Source organism: Oncorhynchus keta, chromosome 5 (genome assembly GCF_023373465.1).
Source record: "Oncorhynchus keta strain PuntledgeMale-10-30-2019 chromosome 5, Oket_V2, whole genome shotgun sequence".
Classification (NCBI taxonomy): domain Eukaryota; kingdom Metazoa; phylum Chordata; class Actinopteri; order Salmoniformes; family Salmonidae; genus Oncorhynchus; species Oncorhynchus keta.
In genome coordinates, this window is record NC_068425.1 from 15652098 (window position 1) to 15674037 (window position 21940).

At 45.2% G+C, this 21940-nt stretch overlaps 1 protein-coding gene across 2 annotated transcripts in view; it reads right to left on the reverse strand.

Moving 5' to 3' along the window:
* LOC118384163 (collagen alpha-1(XI) chain) overlaps window positions 1-21940 on the reverse strand; it is a 94766-nt gene that overhangs the window by 53376 nt on the left and 19450 nt on the right. Inside the window, exons 3-18 of one of the 2 annotated variants that reach the window (XM_052518825.1) lie at window positions 21432-21645; window positions 20725-20887; window positions 12286-12408; window positions 9787-10326; window positions 8675-8794; window positions 8412-8531; window positions 8182-8235; window positions 7929-7970; window positions 7115-7177; window positions 3933-4007; window positions 3033-3116; window positions 2861-2917; window positions 2581-2634; window positions 1461-1514; window positions 1144-1197; window positions 72-125 (exon numbers count right to left, since the gene is read on the reverse strand). In XM_052518825.1, the coding sequence (XP_052374785.1) occupies window positions 72-125; window positions 1144-1197; window positions 1461-1514; window positions 2581-2634; window positions 2861-2917; window positions 3033-3116; window positions 3933-4007; window positions 7115-7177; window positions 7929-7970; window positions 8182-8235; window positions 8412-8531; window positions 8675-8794; window positions 9787-10326; window positions 12286-12408; window positions 20725-20887; window positions 21432-21645 (1871 nt within the window). The remainder of the gene's footprint in view (window positions 1-71; window positions 126-1143; window positions 1198-1460; window positions 1515-2580; window positions 2635-2860; window positions 2918-3032; window positions 3117-3932; window positions 4008-7114; window positions 7178-7928; window positions 7971-8181; window positions 8236-8411; window positions 8532-8674; window positions 8795-9786; window positions 10327-12285; window positions 12409-20724; window positions 20888-21431; window positions 21646-21940) is intronic. The other variant, XM_052518826.1, reaches the window with a different exon arrangement.

The following is a 21940-nucleotide window of genomic DNA, read 5'->3' on the forward strand; positions in this document are numbered from 1 at the left end:
AAAACACGCACACAGTCTCAGGAGGAGAGAAAGACAGACAGTAGAGACTTGGGTTGCTAGTCCTCACTCACTCTGTGGCCCTGGTTTCCTGGGAGACCTGGCAGTCCGTCGAAGCCTCTGTCCCCCTGAGGATAAATAGACCCAAGAGCATGAGATCGAAACATAGTTACAACACACACACACACACACAATAAATTGAGATACCTTCCCTATGGACTCTCCCATCTGGCAGTGTGTTATTAGCTCTGACTGGGAACAGCGTGTGAGCGTGTGTGTGTGTGTGTGTGTGTGTGTGTGTGTGTGTGTGTGTGTGTGTGTGTGTGTGTGTGTGTGTGTGTGTGTGTGTGTGTGTGTGTGTGTGTGTGTGTGTGTGTGTGTGTGTGCGTGTGTGTGTGAACAGCAGTGTCTTTATCTGTCAGAACAGTGTTTTAGCACAGAACAGGACAGAACAGCTAATACTCTGGCTTCCGTGTGTGTGTGTGTGTGTGTGTGTGTGTGTGTGTGTGTGTGTGTGTGTGTGTGTGTGTGTGTGTGTGTGTGTGTGTGTGTGTGTGTGTGTGTGTGTGTGTGTGTGTGTGTGTGTGTGTGTGTGTGTGTGTGTGGTGTCTCTGGCTGGGACTGCGAGCCCAGAGTGTTAGCTGTTCTGGAACACTGTTCTGACCGATAGAGACACTGCTGTCCTATTTACCAAGCTCTTCCTGCAGCTGTAGACTATTGAATCGCTGGCGTGGTCAATATGACTAATAAACTCCGTATTAAAACCTCTGATGGCTCTATGGTTATTTAGCAAGTGAAAATGAAGACTTCTTTCGACAATTCCCGTGGAAACATTAATTAGTTTATAATCCTGTTGCTATCTCGATAGAACACATAGTTAATTGGATCAGTCAGATTAACTGCCCGACACAAAAATAGTTCTGATCATTCCAAAACAAACTATCCACCGTGCAGGTACAGTACACTACACACAAACAAACTATCCACCGTGCAGGTACAGTACACTACACACAAACAAACTATCCACCGTGCAGGTACAGTACACTACACACAAACAAACTTGAGCAGCTGAGGTTCTGCCTTAACACAATCTACTCTGATTTTCACCCACTGCACTGTGATGAGATGTGATTTTAGGGAGCTTACTTTTCCCCCTGTCTCCCCCGGTGCTCCACGCCCTCCATCCGTTCCGGCCCGGCCCTAAGAGAGGACACACATACAGAGTAACACAGCTATGTGCCAGGGACACAGCACACCCTAACACTCATAACCTACACACTACCACTGACACTACTGTCAATGAATGGACAGGCCAGGCGAGAGAGAAAATATATGTTGTAGTAACAGTTGGTTGTATCTGATCAAAGAGCACAACAACAGTTCAGAACATCTGTATAGAGTTACAGTCCACGGTTGGGTATCTGGAGCATGACGACAATGTCACACAGCTCTCTAAGTCTTACCCTCTTTCCTAACTTCCCGTTGAGTCCTGCAGGACCTGGGGTACCACGGGGACCCTGAGAAAGAATAAACAGAGAGAGAGGGGGAGGAGGAGGAGAGAGAGAATAAACAGAGAGGGGGGAGAATAGAGAGAGGGGGGAGAAGGAGGAGGAGGAGGTGGAGAGAGAGAATAAACAGAGAGGGGGGAGAGAGAATAGAGAGAGAGGGGGAGGAGGAGGAGGAGGAGGAGGAGGAGGAGCAGGGAGAGAGATAAGAGAGAGAGGGGGAGGAGGAGGACAGAGAGATAATAGACAGAGAGTGGGAGGAAGAGGAGAGAGAGAATAGACAGAGAGGGGGGGAGAGAATAGAGAGAGAGGGGGGAGGAGGAGGAGGAGGAGGAGGAGGAGGAGGAGGAGGAGGAGGAGGAGGAGGAGGAGGAGGAGAGAGAGATAAGAGAGAGAGGGGAGGAGGAGGACAGAGAGATAATAGACAGAGAGTGGGAGGAAGAGGAGAGAGAGAATAGACAGAGAGAGAGGGGGAGGAGGACGAGGAGGAGAGAGAAAATAAACAGAGAGAGGGGGGCAGGAGGAGGAGAGAGAGAGAATAGACAGAGAGGGGGAGAAAGAGGAGAGAGAATAGACAGAGGGGGGAGGAGAGAGAGAGAATAGACAGAGAGATGGGAGGAGGAGAGAGAGAGAGAATAGACAGAGAGAGGGGAGGAGGAGAAGGAGAAGGAGGAGGAGGTAGGAGGAGGAGGAGGAGGTAGAATAGACAGTGAAAGGGGGAGGAGGAGGAGGAGGGAGGAGGAGGAGGGAGAATAGACAGAAAGATGGGGAGGAGAGAGAGAGAATAGACAGAGGGGAGGAGGAGGAGAGAGAGAATAGACAGAGAGAGGGGAGGAGGAGGAGGAGGAGGAGAGAGAATAGACAGAGAGGGGAGGAGGAGGAGGAGAGGGAGGAAATAGACATAGAGAGGGGGAGGAGGAGGAGAGAGAAAGAATAGACAGAGGGGGAGAGAAGGAGGGGAGAGATGAAGAGAGAGCGGGGCAGACAGAGAGAGAGAGTGAGACCAGCAGGATACATCAAAATCCAAATGGACCTTGACTGCTCTGTGGTAGCAAGTCAAAATAGAATATCCTCTTACCCTGGGGCCATGATCTCCAGCGTCACCTTTAAGTCCAGAGGGACCAGTAAGACCCTAAACACAGAGAGGAAAGACAGTCAAACCAAACAAGGACATAAAGAATAGCCACCACATTACCACATCAGATTTCTGATTGCTTGTATGTGCATGGAGACAAAAGGGGCTTTGGTCAATGTGGTTGTGGTGGACTGTAGACAGGGGAGTAACTGCCAGGTGTGGATTGAGAATAAGGTAGAATTTAAGATTGTGGCCTTTGGTTTGAACTAGGTGGGTATCCTACCAGTGGGCCAGGTCGCCCTGTAAGACCCAGTGGACCTGGGGGTCCCTTCAACGACATCTGGAATAAACAAGGTTAATAAGAAGGACATTGTTAGATAAGTTAAGGCTCATTTGTAATGTAAAAGGAGTAATGATGTTCCAGGTTATAGTTGTAATGGACAGGTGGACGTTACCTTGGTCTGTTGCAGGATGGCCTGAGCTTGAGCCTCCTGGGCCGACACCACAGGCCCCTTCTGAGAATCACCACCATGTTGGAACTACACGAGAAAGGGGTAGAGTGATCAACCTAAATACACGCAGTATAAGTCTATGGGTATACATGATGGAGATTTAATCTGGCCTCATCATTATTCAATCTCACAGCTCCACCTAGTGGCTGAGAGCAGTTATTGCCCTCCCTCAGGACAGCTTCACATATGGGGAATCCCAAACCACCCCCTCACCCCTACCAACTCGCTCTGAGGGCTCTCCGTTGTCACGTGTTGCTGATGAAACTCTGAGGGTGACTTCCAGAGAGTGGCGAGGAGATCAATAAACCCATCAACTTCTGGACACACTCCTGACTTGAATGATGCAGTTCATGTTCTACTTTTAAATAATAAAACAAGAATGACATTCAAATGAACAAATCCCTCCTGTCGTTTTACAAGATATAAACCTCAGTAAGAGTTCAATATTTAGTTTGGAGGAATTTGTGTCAAGTCTCAAAATCAGACATAAACGAATGCACGTGGCATATAATCAGGTACGCCTCTCCATTCTTTTGTGTGAAATTGCACATACTCTAAACATATTGCAGTGCATGTCAGGATAGTAAAGCCTACAGCCCAGCAGCCCTGAAGTCTGCAGCCCTGCTATCTGAGGGTCTAATTAGCCCCTACACCTTCAATACTGTTCTCTCCCTCAGCTTTTGGACACTTGTGCAAATGGGGGAGGCGCTCGTGAATGCTCAAATTGAAAGGGCAGAGGGGAAGGGAGGGATTTGGGATTCAGCCATAGTCAATGGGAACTGAACATGAGTGTGTGTTCAGCTGAGGGAAATTTAAATACAGAGAGTTTTATCTAATTCTTACTGGTAACATCAGCATGGTTCCTGGAGGACCAGGTATCCCATCAACCCCAGCTAAACCAGGACGTCCTGGAGGACCCTGAGAGAGACAGAGGGAGAGAGAGAGCGAGATAGAGAGAGAGAGGGAGGGAGGAGGATTTTAGTCATGACTATATGAGGGTTTATACAGTGAACAACACAAGTATGTACATTATAGGCCTGAAAACACAAGTATGTACATTATAGGCCTGTAAGCACAAGTATGTACAGTACAAGCCTGTAAGCACAAGTATGTACATTATAGGCCTGTAAGCACAAGTATGTACATTATAGGCCTGTAAGCACAAGTATGTACAGTACAAGCCTGTAAGCACAAGTATGTACATTATAGGCCTGTAAGCACAAGTATGTAGAGTACAAGCCTGTAAGCACAAGTATGTACATTATAGGCCTGTAAGCACAAGTATGTACATTATAGGCCTGTAAGCACAAGTTTGTACAGTACAAGCCTGTAAGCACAAGTATGTACATTATAGGCCTGTAAGCACAAGTATGTACATTATAGGCCTGTAAACACAAGTATGTACATTATAGGCCTGTAAGCACAAGTATGTACAGTTGTAAGCACAAGTATGTATATTATTGGCCTGTAAGCACAAGTATGTACAGTACAAGCCGGTAAGCACAAGTATGTACATTATAGGCCTGTAAACACAAGTATGTACATTACAGGCCTGTAAACACAAGTATGTACATTATAGGCCTGTAAACACAAGTATGTACATTATAGGCCTATAAACACAAGTATGTACATTATAGGCCTGTAAACACAAGTATGTACATTATAGGCCTGTAAGCACAAGTATGTACATTATAGGCCTGTAAGCACAAGTATGTACAGTACAAGCCTGTAAGCACAAGTATGTATATTATTGGCCTGTAAGCACAAGTATGTACAGTACAAGCCGGTAAGCACAAGTATGTACATTATAGGCCTGTAAACACAAGTATGTACAGTACAAGCCTGTAAGCACAAGTATGTACATTATAGGCCTGTAAGCACAAGTATGTAGAGTACAAGCCTGTAAGCACAAGTATGTACATTATAGGCCTGTAAGCACAAGTATGTACATTATAGGCCTGTAAGCACAAGTTTGTACAGTACAAGCCTGTAAGCACAAGTATGTACATTATAGGCCTGTAAGCACAAGTATGTACATTATAGGCCTGTAAACACAAGTATGTACATTATAGGCCTGTAAGCACAAGTATGTACAGTACAAGCCTGTAAGCACAAGTATGTATATTATTGGCCTGTAAGCACAAGTATGTACAGTACAAGCCGGTAAGCACAAGTATGTACATTATAGGCCTGTAAACACAAGTATGTACATTACAGGCCTGTAAACACAAGTATGTACATTATAGGCCTGTAAACACAAGTATGTACATTATAGGCCTATAAACACAAGTATGTACATTATAGGCCTGTAAACACAAGTATGTACATTATAGGCCTGTAAGCACAAGTATGTACATTATAGGCCTGTAAGCACAAGTATGTACAGTACAAGGCTGTAAGCACAAGTATGTATATTATTGGCCTGTAAGCACAAGTATGTACAGTACAAGCCGGTAAGCACAAGTATGTACATTATAGGCCTGTAAACACAAGTATGTACATTACAGGCCTGTAAACACAAGTATGTACATTATAGGCCTGTAAACACAAGTATGTACATTATAGGCCTATAAACACAAGTATGTACATTATAGGCCTGTAAACACAAGTATGTACATTATAGGCCTGTAAACACAAGTATGTACATTATAGGCCTGTAAGTGGGAGTGTTCCAATGTTCCAATAGGACGTAAGGCTAAACACATGAGAATGATCCCTGAAATCCAATCTCCGTTAAAACAACCTCTGCTTCAGTTCCAGAGGGCATGTCACTCACTCTTAGGTTCATATCAATTAGCTTGGTCTCTAGAGAGGAGGGGAAACAGCTTATGATTTTCTGCTTGATGCCCCTATCAGAAGCCTAATGTACCCATAAGCACCTCATAAAGAATTAGAGGTATGAGCTAATCCCAAACTGTCAATCACCGAGTCTCTCTGCAGCAGAGACAAAGGCCTCTGTCTCAATAGGAACCTTTATTGCCGTATCTGTCACACTGAGAATACTGTTGTATACTGTAAGGCATAACAAACAATGAAGATGAAATACTGTAGACAGGCAGGATTATGGGCACTGTTTATACATTTGTTTCTGATCTGCTTTGAAAGAAGAAAGAGTTTGTTTGATGATCTGATTTGATGTGTTTGATTTGAGGTGAAACCTAGAAGACCTCCATGTTTTTCATGGTTAAAGATCCTTTAGATCACTAGAGACGACTGAGCATCTGTTGGTTTGTGTCTGTGGGACTGAGGCGGTTTTCAAGGAGGGAACACAAAAACACAAAAGGCACGCACATACACACACACACAGTCCAACAGAGAGAAGTAGGTCAAACCCACACATGAGTCATCACCAGTCCTTTAGTCCCTTAAGGCTCGTAAGGTTACGGTCAAGACCACAGTGAGGTCACAGCATCCCTGACCTGTTATGTAGGCTGTGGTCAACCTTTGGTTTCGGTGAAACCCAGAGGACAGTCCCTGTGGACCCTGACTATAGTCATACTGTCCCAGAGGACAGTCCCTGTGGACCCTGACAATAGTCACACTGTCCCAGAGGACAGTCCCTGTGGACCCTGACTATAGTCATACTGTCCCAGAGGACAGTCCCTGTGGACCCTGACAATAGTCACACTGTCCCAGAGGACAGTCCCTGTGGACCCTGACTGTGGTCACACTGTCCTAGAGGACAGTCCCTGTGGACCCTGACTATAGTCACACTGTCCCAGAGGACAGTCCCTGTGGACCCTGACTGTGGTCACACTGTCCCAGAGGACAGTCCCTGTGGACCCTGACTATAATCATACTGTCCCAGAGGACAGTCCTTGTGGACCCTGACTGTGGTCACACTGTCCCAGAGGACAGTCCCTGTGGACCCTGACTATAGTCATACTGTCTCAGAGGACAGTCCTTGTGGACCCTGACTATGGTCACACTGTCCCAGAGGACAGTCCCTGTGGACCCTGACTATAGTCATACTGTCCCAGAGGACAGTCCACTATGAGTCAATACTCCACCGGGAGGATACTCACCAAATCACCTGGGTCTCCACTGGGTCCTCGGGGGCCCATTGGTCCTTGTCCACCTGGAATACCCTGGAAAATAAACACACAGTCAATCAGCACTGGTCCATAGTATCAATATGGGCAAAACAATGGAGTAAAAGAGCAATGTAGTATCAACGTAGCATCAATGTAGTATCAATGTAGTTCAAATGTAGTTTCAATGTAGTATCAATGTAGTTCCAATGTAGTATCAATGTAGTTTCAATGTAGTATCAATGTAGTTCAAATGTAGTTTCAATGTAGTATCAATGTAGTTCCAATGTAGTATCAATGAAGTTTCAATGTAGTATCAATGTAGTTCCAATGTAGTATCAATGTAGTTTCAATGTAGTATCAATGTAGTTCCAATGTAGTATCAATGTAGTTTCAATGTAGTATCAATGTAGTGTCAATGTAGTTTCAATGTAGTATCAATGTAGTTTCAACGTAGTTTCAATGTAGTTTCAATGTAGTATCAATGTAGTTTCAATGTAGTATCAATGTAGTTTCAATGTAGTATCAATGTAGTATCAATGTAGTTCAAATGTAGTTTCAATGTAGTATCAATGAAGTATCAATGTAGTATCAATGTAGTTTCAATGTAGTATCAATGTAGTTTCAATGTAGTTTCAATGTAGTATCAATGTAGTATCAATGTAGTATTAATGTAGTTTCAATGTAGTATCAATGTAGTTTCAATGTAGTTTCAATGTAGTATCAATGTAGTTTCAATGCAGTATCAATGTAGTATCAATGTAGTATCAATGTAATGTGATGTAGTGGTAATGAGCAGGGGTCCTACCTCTGGTCCTGGGGGGCCGACTGCTCCCTCCACCAGTGTACTCTGCACAACATCACAGAGATATGACAATGACAAAAAAACACATTCAGTACATACCAGAGATATTTCAACATAAATACTCCATATCGTCTTTATATAGTCATAATGATTACATGAACAAAACACAGACTTGACAGAAAAATCCTAAAATAGAATCTTATGGGCCTAAAATTGATTTCCATGAGCAATATTCTGTCTGAATACTCAAGCCCACCGGTTCAAAGATGGCAGGCTCTCCCTTCTCTCCTTTCAGTGGTCTGCCACTGGCCTGAAGGAGGAGACAGACACAGACGGACACAGACAGACACAGACAGACACAGACACATGAACAGACGTGTTAGGTGATTGATGACCTACTGTGTGTACAGCAGCTGTAGGTCATGTACAGCAGTCTCAGCAGTCTCTGAGTGAATATAGTTGAACTGAATGATTGATGAGGCCTACCTCTCCATCCCAGGTATCAGCCCCCTCTCTCTCTGCAAAGCCATATCCGTCCTCGTACGTCTCATACTCTTCATACTCCTGGTTCTCTGTCTCGTTACTTATGTCCTCGTACTCTACAGCCTACGAGTCCACACAACATGCCAGTAAATCACATGATCCAATGACCACATTAATAACTGAGCTGCTACTGAACATGACGGTGGGACTAAAACCCAGCTTCCCCGTATGAACATTCAGTGTATAAAAATCTCAATTCAACTGACCTCGTACTCGCTGATATTGGGACCCACTGTTACCATGGAGACAGCAAGGTCATCGTACAGGTCGCCATAGAAGTTGTCGTCGAGCTCCTCCACCTGGGGCTTTTTGTCCAGCCTCTCCTCCTGCACAACGCCAGTGTGTTTAAGGTCAGAACCATGGTAACAGAAACCATGGAAACACTAGGCAACATTATGGTCTGTCTTTCTGTCTGTCTGTCTTCCCATTCCACTGAGTTTGCCCAGCGCTTCCATTTTACACAGCCTATCACAGCATACAGTTTGCTAAGCTAGTTAGCAGCACAGGTGTTGGTTATGGGAATAGGCAGGTCATACATGTAGCAAGCCTCAGTGTGTGTTATTAATCATTCTATGGTGATGGAATATTTCACAACCAGGTAGTGATGACAGCATGACATGGGTTATGACAGCCATAACAGCCAGAGTATGAAAATAAGCAAATTCAGCAAATTAGCAAAAGTAGCAAACGCTAACCTTTAGAGATTTCAATCATGGGGACTTTTGTTTACCTACAAATTTGTTGACAAAACAACTTTTGAAAGACAGTGCAACACAGGAGGCATACCGTTGTGGATACATGTATAGCTTTAAAACCAACGGTTTGGACTGGGTTTGTGTAAGGACATAAACTCTCAGGTCAAGGAGACGTCATAGAAAAACTACAACACACAACACCTCATACATACCACTTACTCAGATATGTATGTTCAACTACAGGCTCTACTAAGGACAGAACTAGTGTTATCCACACAACTAGATTCAATTAAATGTCTTGCAACCCATAAACAACTCTTGTGACAATTGAGTCACAGTTGTCTATGTGTTAAAACACAGTGTAAAACATAGTCTAAATTCTAGATTGTCTGCATACTCTACTTAATCTAGATCTAGAGGGATGCAGGGATTCTCTGTGTTCCATTGTGAGTCCTGGAAGAGGAGGAGGTGATTAGGGTAGTGCTGGTTAGGTTAGAGGTCATAGTGAGGAGAGGAGCAGGTTGACAGAGGGTGTAGATGAGGCATTCTGGGAGAGTGGGTCAGTGCTCTGTTAGGGATGGGATGGATGGGGATGGGAGCTGCATTGTAACTTTTCAGTCTACCTCCTCAGTGACCTTTGACTCAGGCAGTGCACTGGGCACCACGGAGGTGTCCTCAAGGTCAGAGTCAGGCCTGTGTGTGGGCCTCTCTGGGATCATGGTGGTCTGGTCAGGGGCTGCAGATGGGGTGACAGAGTCAGGCCTGTGTGTGGGCCTCTCTGGGATAATGGTGGTCTGGTCAGGGGCTTCAGATGGGGTGACAGAGTCAGGCCTGTGTGTGGGCCTCTCTGGGATCATGGTGGTCTGGTCAGGGGCTGCAGATGGGGTGACAGCTTCAGGAGTGAACAGTTCCATCGGCTTTTCAGTGGGATAGTAGGTTTCTTGGGATTGGTTTTCAGGCAAAACAGTGGACACCTGGATGAAACCCTCCTCCTCTGGACCCGCCTCTCCTTCTTTTCTCTTCTTCCTCGACTCCTTCTTGCCCCTCCCCTTCTTGCCACGTTTCTTTTTGTCCTTTTTGCCTTTCCTGTCTTTCTTGGAGTGTTTCTTTGGCTCCTCCGGCTCGTTGCTTGGTATTATAGGATCAGGTTTGAGTTGAGAGATCTTTTATGAAAGGGGGGGCAAGGGAGGAGGTGGGGCACGAACAAGAGAAACAACAACATGGTGAAATACCTGAAACATAACAAGCCAGGAGAAGAGAGACACTATGCACACATCCAGTAGGGCCAGGCATAGATCATGACACCCACACACACACACACACACACACACACACACACACACACACACACACACACACACACACACACACACACACACACACCCCACACCCACACACACACCCACACACACACCCACACACACACACACACACACACACACGAGACTACTGTTTATTGATCACTGTTTACCACTGGCCTGTCAACAGAGAGGACATACTTTCTCATGAGGTCAGGGGTCAGTGTGTTTATGACCCTGTTGGGCTGTTAAAATATTTAAACATAAATTTAATTGATGTCCTTTTTTAACTCATATCCATATCTGTCACTATTAATGAAGACCTTTATATGAGAACGTTGTTGAAGATCTGGTCTGTAAAATACGTTGATGAGAATATTGTGATGGTTTGTAAACAGGGTCAGTGTGAGGAGGATATAAAGTGAGTAGATTGAGTGATGCTGACAAGGTCTTGCACACAGAGCAGGTTTCTCAGCTGTAGATCTAGAATAGCCAACACGCTCTACGTCTGATAGACACTGATGGACAGTCCCAGGAGCAGCGCCAGGAATTGGACACACCCAGACACAGACACACAGCCAGGCGTAGGAGGCTACACACAGAACACTGTTCTCACACAGACCCTGACAGCATCTCCCTGCGGGCAGCATGAATCAATATCTCTTACTTTTCCTCTCTCCCTCTCCCCAAAACACTTTTCTCCAACATAAAGACACACACATACATCATAATATAACTCATCTCTCCCAAGTGTATCCCATTGCCCAAGCAGGCCCGGTGAAGATCGAAGAGCCAGAGTGAGATTTACGGGGCTCCTGGCTGTGTGTGTGTTCAAGCTGAAGCAGCTCAACACTGCCAAGGGAGAGATGCACCACTCTGCTGCTGGCTCACTATCAAAGACAAGGAGAGGAGCTTCTTCTGATGCTGACTGACTGATGTCTCATTCTTCTCTGGCCTGGCCTCCCTGTGTTTAAGTGGTATTTTCCGGGCCCCTAGGCCGAGAAGACTGGGTAGTGATAAATCATGTGATTCAGTACATGGCCAAGGCTGGGGTTGGCTGGGCTACAGAGGGCGGGGCTGGGCAGGTCTCTGGCAGACACTATTGATATGCATGCTGCTTGTTCATCGTTTCATCTGTTGGCTGAGAAACAAGGAGCTGAGGAAGCAGCTGTAGCAGCCAGCACTGTCCTGTGTAGTCAGGACCTGCACAAAGCCTCAACATGAAACTGTATCTCTGAAATGTTGAGCCCTGACTGAGCCAGCATCGAGAGAATTCAAACTGGAAATATCGCTATGTAAGTTCTAAAGCACCCTGAAGCAGTCCAGACAAATACACACTCTGTTCCATAATCAAATTATGATCAGGGACCATCTGGGTTTTATTGAAGGTGTGGAATGCAATCCATGTCTTCGTGTTCATTTGTAGTTTACTGAGGTTGTAAGGTTGTGTGTGTCATGTTAGCGTCCCTGTTCACTAACTACAGATGGAATTCCAACCTGGTTTCTTTGCTAGCAGCCAGAAACCCACATCATCAACTACTGTAGAACAGATGATTTCATTGCATACATATATGAAAGGAGAGAGAGAGAAGTAGAGAGAGAGAGAGAGAGAGAGAGAAGTAGAGAGAGAGAGGAGAGAGAGAGAGACAGAGAGAGAGAGACGAAATAAAGAAATACTGTTACAGTTTGAAGAGGATATTTTGGGTGGATGAATCACTGATAATAAAACAAGACAGGTGAAGGGGGAGTGGAATAGTGTGTGTGTACTGTGTGAGTATGTGTGTATGTCAGAGGGTGTCTCCCCCTGGTGGCTGGAGAACTGACCTGCTCAGGGTCCTGGGCCTGTCTGTTGTAGGACAGGGGAGAGTCACAGTCAGGGATGTAGTGCAGGCAGTAGTCAGCCGCCGCCTGGGCGTCCTCCAGAATCAACAACTGCTGGATATCTCCCTGGAAAACACACACACACACACACACACACACACACACACACACACACACACACACACACACACACACACACACACACACACACACACACACACACACACACACACACACACACACACACACACACACACACACATACATACACCAGAAAGGCAGGCAGACAAGCATACAGAAAAACATATAAGCATCATGTTAACCTCACAGACAAACATACAGGGACAGAAAGGATCAGCACATCACTCTGACAGTCTATGAGAAGCACTGCGACAGCCTCGGAGGACCAGGCTGAAAATGTCTGGGAAACAGAATGCTCTGTAGGATGTTGCCATACCGTTAAGAGAATGTGTTTAATAGAGCTGAAGCCGTTTCACATGTGAATATCCTGTGTGTATAAAATGGCCAGTACTACTGTGATTGTTGCTCCCAAAACCCCTCTGTTCCCAGGCTTCTAGCAGGGTGCTGAGTGTACACATAACAGTCAAATACTTCTGTCACACTCCCATTTCAAACACCCCTTTACATCCCTAGCCTGCCCCGGAGGGCCACAGTGTGTGTACACATAAACACACAGACAGACCTCGCCAACCCCCCCCACGCACACTTTTCATTAGTGCTTCACTCAGATCTCACCGAACACAGATCTCAGGCCAGTATTTAGCCAACATAAACTACTAGGTTACAGTTAATGCTCCAGAGATGAAAACCCAATCAACATCAAATTCTACCACACCTTTTCAGAGAGAGAGAGAGATTCTCAGCCAAAGATCAAAGGCCCTGTTCCACCTTTGGTACTGTCTCCCTCCCCGCTCCCCCCTAGCTGGCGCCGGCCGGCTGGTCAGCTTCGTAACTACTTTGTCCCTGTGCAGCAGATGTACAGCATTACAGTACAGGGCCACAGAGCCACAGAGCACATCTCTAGACATGGAGTCATCCTTATCCCTCTATCAGCACATTACAGTGGCTGAAATATCTCAGGAGAATATGTGTGTAGATGACTTAGACCACAGTCTGGGAGCGAGGCGGCAGGTAGCCTAGTGGTTAGAGCGTTGGGCCAGTAACTGAAAGGTTGCTGTATGGAATCCCCGAGCTGACAAGGTAAAGATCTGTCATTCTGCCCCTGAACAAGGCAGCTAACCGACTGTTCCCCAGTAGGCTGTCATTGTAAATAAGAATTGGTTCTTAACTGACTTACCTAGTTAAATAAAGGTTCAATAAAAAATAAAGTTCCTCCTCTGAAGTGCTGATGACAAAAACCAACAAACAGCATCAGGTCACAGTCACACAGTGCTGTCTAGTTCCCATAGCGACACACAGGCTGGCTCAGCTCCACTGAAGAAAGAAGAATCTCCAGCAGGCTCGTACTATTGGATACTCTGTATACAATGTAATGGAACTTTGATACCAACGTTTTAGCCAATAGAGCTGCTCCATTGACTAACATAGGACTAGAGTGGTTGGAAGTGTGGGCTTGCTTTATGGTTTCCAGGCCAGCACTGTGGTGCTAGTTAGCTGGTATTGATTCAGAGGGGTTAGGTTAAATGCGGAAGGTACATTTCAGTTGAATACATTCAGTTGTGGTATTCTCTTTTCCCTTTTCCCTTTCATAGCAGCCAATTAAGGCCTTATTAAGACCTTGTTAAAGCCACAGTGAACGGGCTTCATCTCTTCTCCACTAATGAGCTCTCACTCCATAAACACTGTCTAGAACTGGCCTGAACTAGGACTCATCAAACACTCCTTTGTAGCACTGTTATACAGTCTTTATCTCTCTGGGCTAATAGGACCAACAGGTTTATACACAACAACAACAATGAATATAGCTGCAAGCAGCAATGCCGGGGTTCAAGCTGTGGGCCCACTGTGCCACCATCAAGACAAATTGGACACATTGCCCAAGGATTGAGCTGTACTCTACTCCTTACCACGCTTCGTAAATATCCGAACGAAAAATCAATCGGATCTCATGCTATATGAGTTGAATGTATTTTGAACTATTTTTTATGATATTGACCACTTTAAGTGGCTTCTTCTATTTTGCAGGACTCTTGCTCAAACAATATGGCTGCTATGAGCCAATGAGCTTGCATTAATGATTTTTTTCTGTACAACAGTGCCAAAATGAACCATACTTTACATGTTAGCTAGACTAATATCCCTGAGCATGTGTGCCAAATTTCATCACTCTGAGTCAAACAGATCAAGAAATATAAATATGTGCCCGTTATAGCGCCACCATGTGGTTGATCTAAATGTGCTTTCATATGTTGAGTCTAAACCATGTTTGGAACATATGTACCAAGTTGTATTACAATACGATTATCTGTGTCTGATTTATATGTATTTATGTGCCAGACCAGGTCCATGTGAATGTTTATTGGTCAGTAGTTGCCATGTTGTTTAACATACTAGATTGAAAAATAGTGCATTGATAGAGCTTGTTCCATAGATGCCATATATCCATTTTTGTGCAGATCGGTCATTCGGTGACAGAGGAGTAGTGTTTTAAGTATTCTTCACATTATTCTAAATGTCGGAAAATGCATCATGGCGGACCTTATAGGTTCATGAGGCAAATTTGTTCCTTGTGAGGAGTGGGACCTATGTACCAAATTTCATGACCCTCCGTCATACAGGGTGAGTAGCATGAGCTTTAAAATGTAGCATTTTCAATCGCTTGTTACAATGTGGCAAATTTGCATGGGATTGACCCACGAGCCGTTACCATCATGCCAAGTTGTGTCCTCCTAGACTTACCATCTCAGGTGAATTTGCATGTTATTTTCCTTGGGGGAAGAATCCAGTATAATAATAACGAACCAGAAGAAATACAATAGGGTATTACCAGCTTCGCTGCTTGAACCCCTAACAACAACATCAACAACATCAACAACAACACATACTGCACTGAATATGACTACACCTCACCTCACTACAGTAAACCAGAAGAAATACTTAGCTCCTTACTAGCCTGCAGGGCAACAGATGTCAAAACATCTGAAAACAATCATTAGAAAGGAAGAAATGCATATACAACAGACAGACCTCGACTAATTAATGCAGCATTTCCAATCTCTCCAGCTATTCATGAGATTCCTCTATCAATATCAAATCTGCCCTTTTAAGACACGCTTGATAACAACCCAACATCGAGCCAAGCCAACACCAACACTCTGAATGTTTTCTAAAGAGGCCTGATTACTCACAGCAATAATACAATGACTAATACAGACAGACACAGTCAGATGTTGTTCACACATAAACACTGGGCTGGATCATATCTAAGCGTTAGACGTGGCAAAAACACACAAACAGCCCACAGAGAGCCCAGATAATACCTTCAGACTTGTGGACAGTGAAATGATTGCTTTAGTATGTGTGTGTGTGTGTGTGTGTGTGTGTGTGTGTGTGTGTGTGTGTGTGTGTGTGTGTGTGTGTGTGTGTGTGTGTGTGTGTGTGTGTGTGTGTGTGTGTGTGTGTGTGTGTGTGTGTGTGTGTGTGTGTGTGTGTGTGTACAGTATTTACGTGTACATTCTTGTGTCTGTGGCTCTGCACGTGTCTAAACAACACCAACAGTCATTTGAAGGCAATCTGGAAGCAATAGAGGCATTAGGGGCTGACCACCGTCCCCAAGCTCCCACGCTATGTTCTCCCACGCTGGGGGAACTGGGCCGGAACACTGGCCCTCTGGATCCCTCCTGGAACAGAACCAGGTCCTGGGAACAGAACGGGCCTGCGAACAAGGCCAACTACTAACCTCTCCCCCAGCACCAGCCTCATCCAGGTCAACACAACCCTGACCCACAGCCATTCAACATGGGACACATGAGCCGGCCTCTCACTCACTTAGGCTATTCAGAGAGAGCAGAGCAGAGAGAATGCTAAAGAGAATGTTGATCATTGACGGGTATTAGTCATAAGGACGTCAAAGGGATGGTTTTTTTTGCAGCCCGAGGAATGATAAATGGGATGTTTTGAAAGATGGGGTTGGGGTGAGAATGGATCTGTTTGGGGTAAGGAATGTTCAGGGTAAGCATTGCTTAATTGGAGAAATAAGTTTTATTTGGGAGATAGAGGGGTGTCTGTTAAAGTAAGAGGGGGAGGAGGAACCTAATTGCATTGGAGGCTATTAAGTTTTACTTATAGAGTAGGAGAAGGAGTTGAGGTAAAGTTAAGCCATCAGCGGGAGGGGAGGTTATTGTGTGGGGGAATGGCTAGAGGGAGATTGTATAGTTATTGTCTACGTGAGAACATCAGGGGAAACCTGGTTCTGAGAGGGTGGAAGATTGAAGAAGCCTGAAGTTTGTGCACATTAACCCATTAGGGCCTGATAATAACCCTTCCTCTGTACTTTTCCAATGTCTCAAGTATGCAAAGTCTGTGTTGGGATGGTACCCTGAGGGACCTGAGAGATGGGAGGGTGTGTGCTCTGTGACCCCATTCCTACTCTCCCCCTCTGTGTCTCAGGGTCTGCGGACATGAGCAGAGATCTTACGCTGCTCTACTCAGCTCTCTTTATGCTGGAGGCTACTGAATTAAGAGTGGAGCTGCATTGGCTTTACAATGGACTAGGCCTGCACACTATCCTGGGAGAGACATTGGGAATGACTTATGGAACAGGGTTAGGGAAATGAAAATAAAAGAATATGAGCTTCACTTGGAATTCATTTATCTTTTTATTGTTTGATTTGAAAGCACATATGTATGGCACACACACACACACACATATTATATTATTCACATATTTAACTACACATCATAACTCACTGTTCAGTGTCCATTTCAATTTTAAGGTTCCATAATGACGCGGTCATTTCCCCAAACACTTTCACCTAGCTCAAACAACCCAAGCCATCATTAAATATGTGACCTTTGCCCTCCACAGCTACTCAGGGATAATGATGAGGACAGCAGCCCTGACGAGTGTCGCTGTAGGGATAAACACTGACGACTGGGAAATTCTTCTTCCCACAAGATCAATCCTCCCAATCAGCAGGCATGAACAACACTCATACATTCATTGACACATGTTCACTCTCACACACACTCTGAAACGTCAAAATATAGAGCTGTCTGTTCAAATGTCAACACATCTAACACCACACACTCTCCAAAACGTCCAAACTCACTCATACAAATACAAATGTTGAGTTTCATGTCCAGGTATTTGATCACAGTAGAAAAGATGTGGCCAGAGCAGATCATGTCTGAACAGTACCTGCCCCCACCCCCCACTGCCCCACTCTCAACCGTTCTCCGCCCCTCCCATTCACACCCCATTAAAGATTACAGCAACAATACATACTGCTCCAGCCTGCATGTTCAAAACTGAACACAATTAGTGAAGTATGTGATGGAATGTGCCATCTCTTTCATTTGCATGGGCCGGGACAGAAATGGAGTTATGAGAAGAGAAAGTCATCCGAGTTAAAACAAGGTCAGTGGGATCGGGATCCCCTGCGGGTTCATGTCAGAATATTCAGCTAATATATGAAGCAAGTAAATATCTCCACTGGCCTAACAGGCATATTTGATGAATTAAGCTCACATGGAAATAATGGTTATTTTAATCTCGTCCGTTGTGGCTTTAGAGGATCTCATTCATGCCTCAATAAAATAATTTCTTCAGGGCGACAAGTAGAATTTATAGTAGGGATATTGTATCAGGGTTTAAGTCAGAGTGCTAACCTACTCCCGGTATTGTCCAGGCAACGGCTCATATACGCTGAGTGTACAAAACATAAGGAAGACCTCCCTAATATTGAGTTGCACCCCCCTTTGCCCTCAGAACAGCCTCAATTCGTCGGGCCATGGACTCTACAAGGTATCAAAAGTGTTCCACAGGGATGTCGGCCCATGTTGACTCCAATGTTTCCCACAGTTGTGTCAAGTTGGCTGGATGTCCATTGGGTGATAGACCATTCTTGATACACACAAGAAACTGTTGAGAGTGAAAAACCCAGCTGCGTTGAAGTTCTTGACACACTGACACCGGTGTGCCTGGCACCTACTACCACATTCCGAGTTCAAAAGCGTGCTTAAATATTTTGTCTTGCCTATTCACCCTCTGAATGGCACACATACACATAACCTGTCTCCTCCGTTTTATCTACACTGATTGAAGTGGATTTAACAAGTGACATCAATAAGTGATCATAGCTTTCACCTGGATTCACCTGGTCAGTCAATGTCATGAAAAGAGCATGTGTTCCTAATGTTTTGTTCACTCAGTGTAGATGATCCCAGTATTTGATACCACATCCGGAGCAAGCTACCGGAGAGCTACTGCCGCGAAACCTCAACAAAAATTATACTCTACTCAGACGGACCAGGTTGACTTGACCCTGGACCATCTTGAAAACTACGAGATAAGAATAAGGGACAAACAGAAGTGGCATGACACCCTTGCTAATGAAGCCAAGGCTGCCTCTAAGGTAAGCAACCTCTAAGGTGGACTATCACTGGGGAAGACTACACCCCCCAACAGCGTGAGGACCCTCATCCTGGACCTCACACGTCATGGACCCTCACCCTGGACCTCGCACGTCATGGACACTCACCCTGGACCTCGCACGTCATGGACACTCACCCTGGACCTCGCACGTCATGGACACTCACCCTGGACCTCACATGTTGCCTGGACGCCTTTGACTCTGAGTGCCTCTGCCGCTTACTAGGCATCTCATGGCGCGACCACATCCGCACTTCTTCCATGGCTTCCAACTGCTCTTAAATTCTTAAATGCTAGTAAAACTACATGCATGCTCTTCAACCGATCGCTGCCCGCACCTGCCCGCCCGACTAGCATCACTACTCTGGACGGTTCTGACTTAGAATATGTGGTCAACTACAAATACCTATGTGTCTGGTTAGACTGTAAACTCTCCGTCCAGACTCACATTAAGCATCTCCAATCCAAAATTACATCTAGAATCGTCTTCCTATTTGGCAACAAAGCATCCTTCACTCATGCTGCCAAACATACCCTCGTAAAACTGACTATCCTACCCATCCTTGACTTGGGCGAAATAGCCTCCTAAACACTCTACTTGGCAAATTGGATGTAGTCTATCACAGTGCCATCCGTTTTGTCACCAAAGCCCCATATACTACACACCACTGTGTCCTGTATGCTCTCGTTGGCTGGCCCTCGCTACATATTTGTCGCCAAAACCACTGGCTCCATCTATAAGTCTTTGCTAGGTAAAGCCCCGCCTTATCTCAGCTCACTGGTTGCCATAGCAACACCCATCCGTAGCACACGCTCCAGCAGGTATATTTCACTGGTCACCCCGAAAGCCAACATCTCATTTGGCTGCCTTTCCTTCCAGTTCTCTGCTGCCAATGACTGGAACGAATTGCAAAAATCACTGAAGCTGGAGACTTATATCTCCCTCACTAACTTTAAGCATCAGCTGTCAGAGCAGCTTACCGATCACTGTAACTGTACACAGCCCATCTGTAAATAGCCCACTCAACTACCTCATCCCCATATTGTTATTGTTTTTGCTCTTTTGCACCCCAGTATCTCTACTTGCAATTCATCATCTGTACATCTATCACTCAGGGGGTTAATGATCCATTTGTATTATTTTGCCACTATGGCCTATTTATTCCCTTACCTCCCTAATCTTACTACATTTGCACACACTGTATATGGATTTTTCTGTTGTGTTATTGACTGTACTTTTGTTTATCCCATGTGCAACTCTGTGTAGTTGTTTGTGTCGCACTGCTTTGCTTTATCTTGGCTTTGCTTTATCAACTGGCTTACCTGATTAAATAAAGGTTAAATAAAAAATATATATTTAAAAAATCCAGAACTCCACAATACGTCAAAAGATGGACCAACCCCGTCTCCTCCCTGGTCAAAGTCTCGTGACTCCGACTGTTCGGCCACCTGGTCAGATCAATCCCACCTCTGGAGCCTCCCCTTATCCTGAAGGAATCATCCCCCAACTGGCCAGGCCCAAGAGGAAGACCGAGAACCAGGTCGTCCAACCAGTTGGACAACGACATACACAACCTGGGACTCAACACCACATCAGCCTGGGACCTGGCCTAGAATAAGACGGCATGGAGATCCATTTGTCGAGGCGCTATGCTCCGAGGAGTGAGTGAATATTACATTATGCCAAGAATCCAGTTAAAACAAGTTGCAACAAATAATATTGATGTTTCTCAGATCCAATGCCAGAATGAACCAGTTTGTGTTCTGCTACTGATGGGACTACAGTACATACATACCAAATCCTACATACAGTCCATGACACTACTTCATTCACACCCAACCCTGACTCCCTCGCCCTGGTGTCCTACCTCAAACACCTCCTCGTCCAGTAGTCGTGTTCCAAACACGATCACCCCCTCCGTGCTGACCAGGGGATTGTCCCCTCTCAGTAACTCCAGAGTCTGCACCTTCTCACAGTCCAGGTACAGGGTGACTGACTTGCCCTCCACACTGTAGGCTATTCTGTGCCACCTGGACAGACAGAGGTAGAGATGGTACAGTGTATAGTACAGTGTAGTGATATCTTTATAATGCAGAAGTAGCAATATGAAGTGTCAGGTTGAATGTAGGTTACTTGGGTTCAGTTAGAAGTAGGCATCACCTGTATGCAGTATTCTGAGGAAGGGTTTTCTAAGGTCAAATGCATTGAATCACATTGTAGTATTTTACAGGGTCAAGTCAAGCTATTGACCTTGTATTGTGAGCCAAGAACTCTATGGTACTAGCGTGATCTATGTGTGTCCTCAATGGCTCCAGGACACTTAGGGTCAAGCACATTGTGTGAGATATGTGTGCCACGTTCAAGTATGGCCAAGTGAAATCACATACTGAGGAAACTGCATATTTTGGGTCAGGTAACGGTGATACCCAATGGCCAACCAAATGACACGATGCAGGTGAATCTCACCCAATCGTGACAATATGTGTCAATCATAAATCAGGGGCTACAGAGTTCGGGTTTTGAGAAGAAGTCCCAGTCAAGAGCCAAGGACATCAGGCCAGGGGTAGTACCCACTTTCCATCAGCCAAGTTGATCTTCTTGAAGATGGGGTAGAGCTCCGGGGAGGGCTGTCCCTGGTGGTCTTCGTATAGGAAGACAGGCGAGCGGCCCACCTCCAGCCCTAGCTGCTGTACACCCTGCTCATCATACACAGACAGCAGGAAGAACTGGGTGTCCTTCTTTGCCCTCACTGTTGTCATCAGGGAGAAGTCCACAGGGAACAATGAGTCTGGGGGGGAAGGAGGAACAATTGTTGTGGATGATATGGTTGACCTTTTCTACTCTGTTGTTCTCTGATATGTTAAAATAATGTTGCCCCCGACACAGTTTTTTTTTTAAATACATAACTTCTTCAGGCTAGGGTCTATTTTTCTCCACTTCCTGTCTGACTGACGTGTCCAAAGTAAACTGCCTGTTACTCAGGCCCAGAAGCCAGGAAATGCATATAATTGGTACCATTGGATGGAAAACACTTTGAAGTTTTTAGAAACTTTAAAATATTGTATGAGACTATAACACAATTG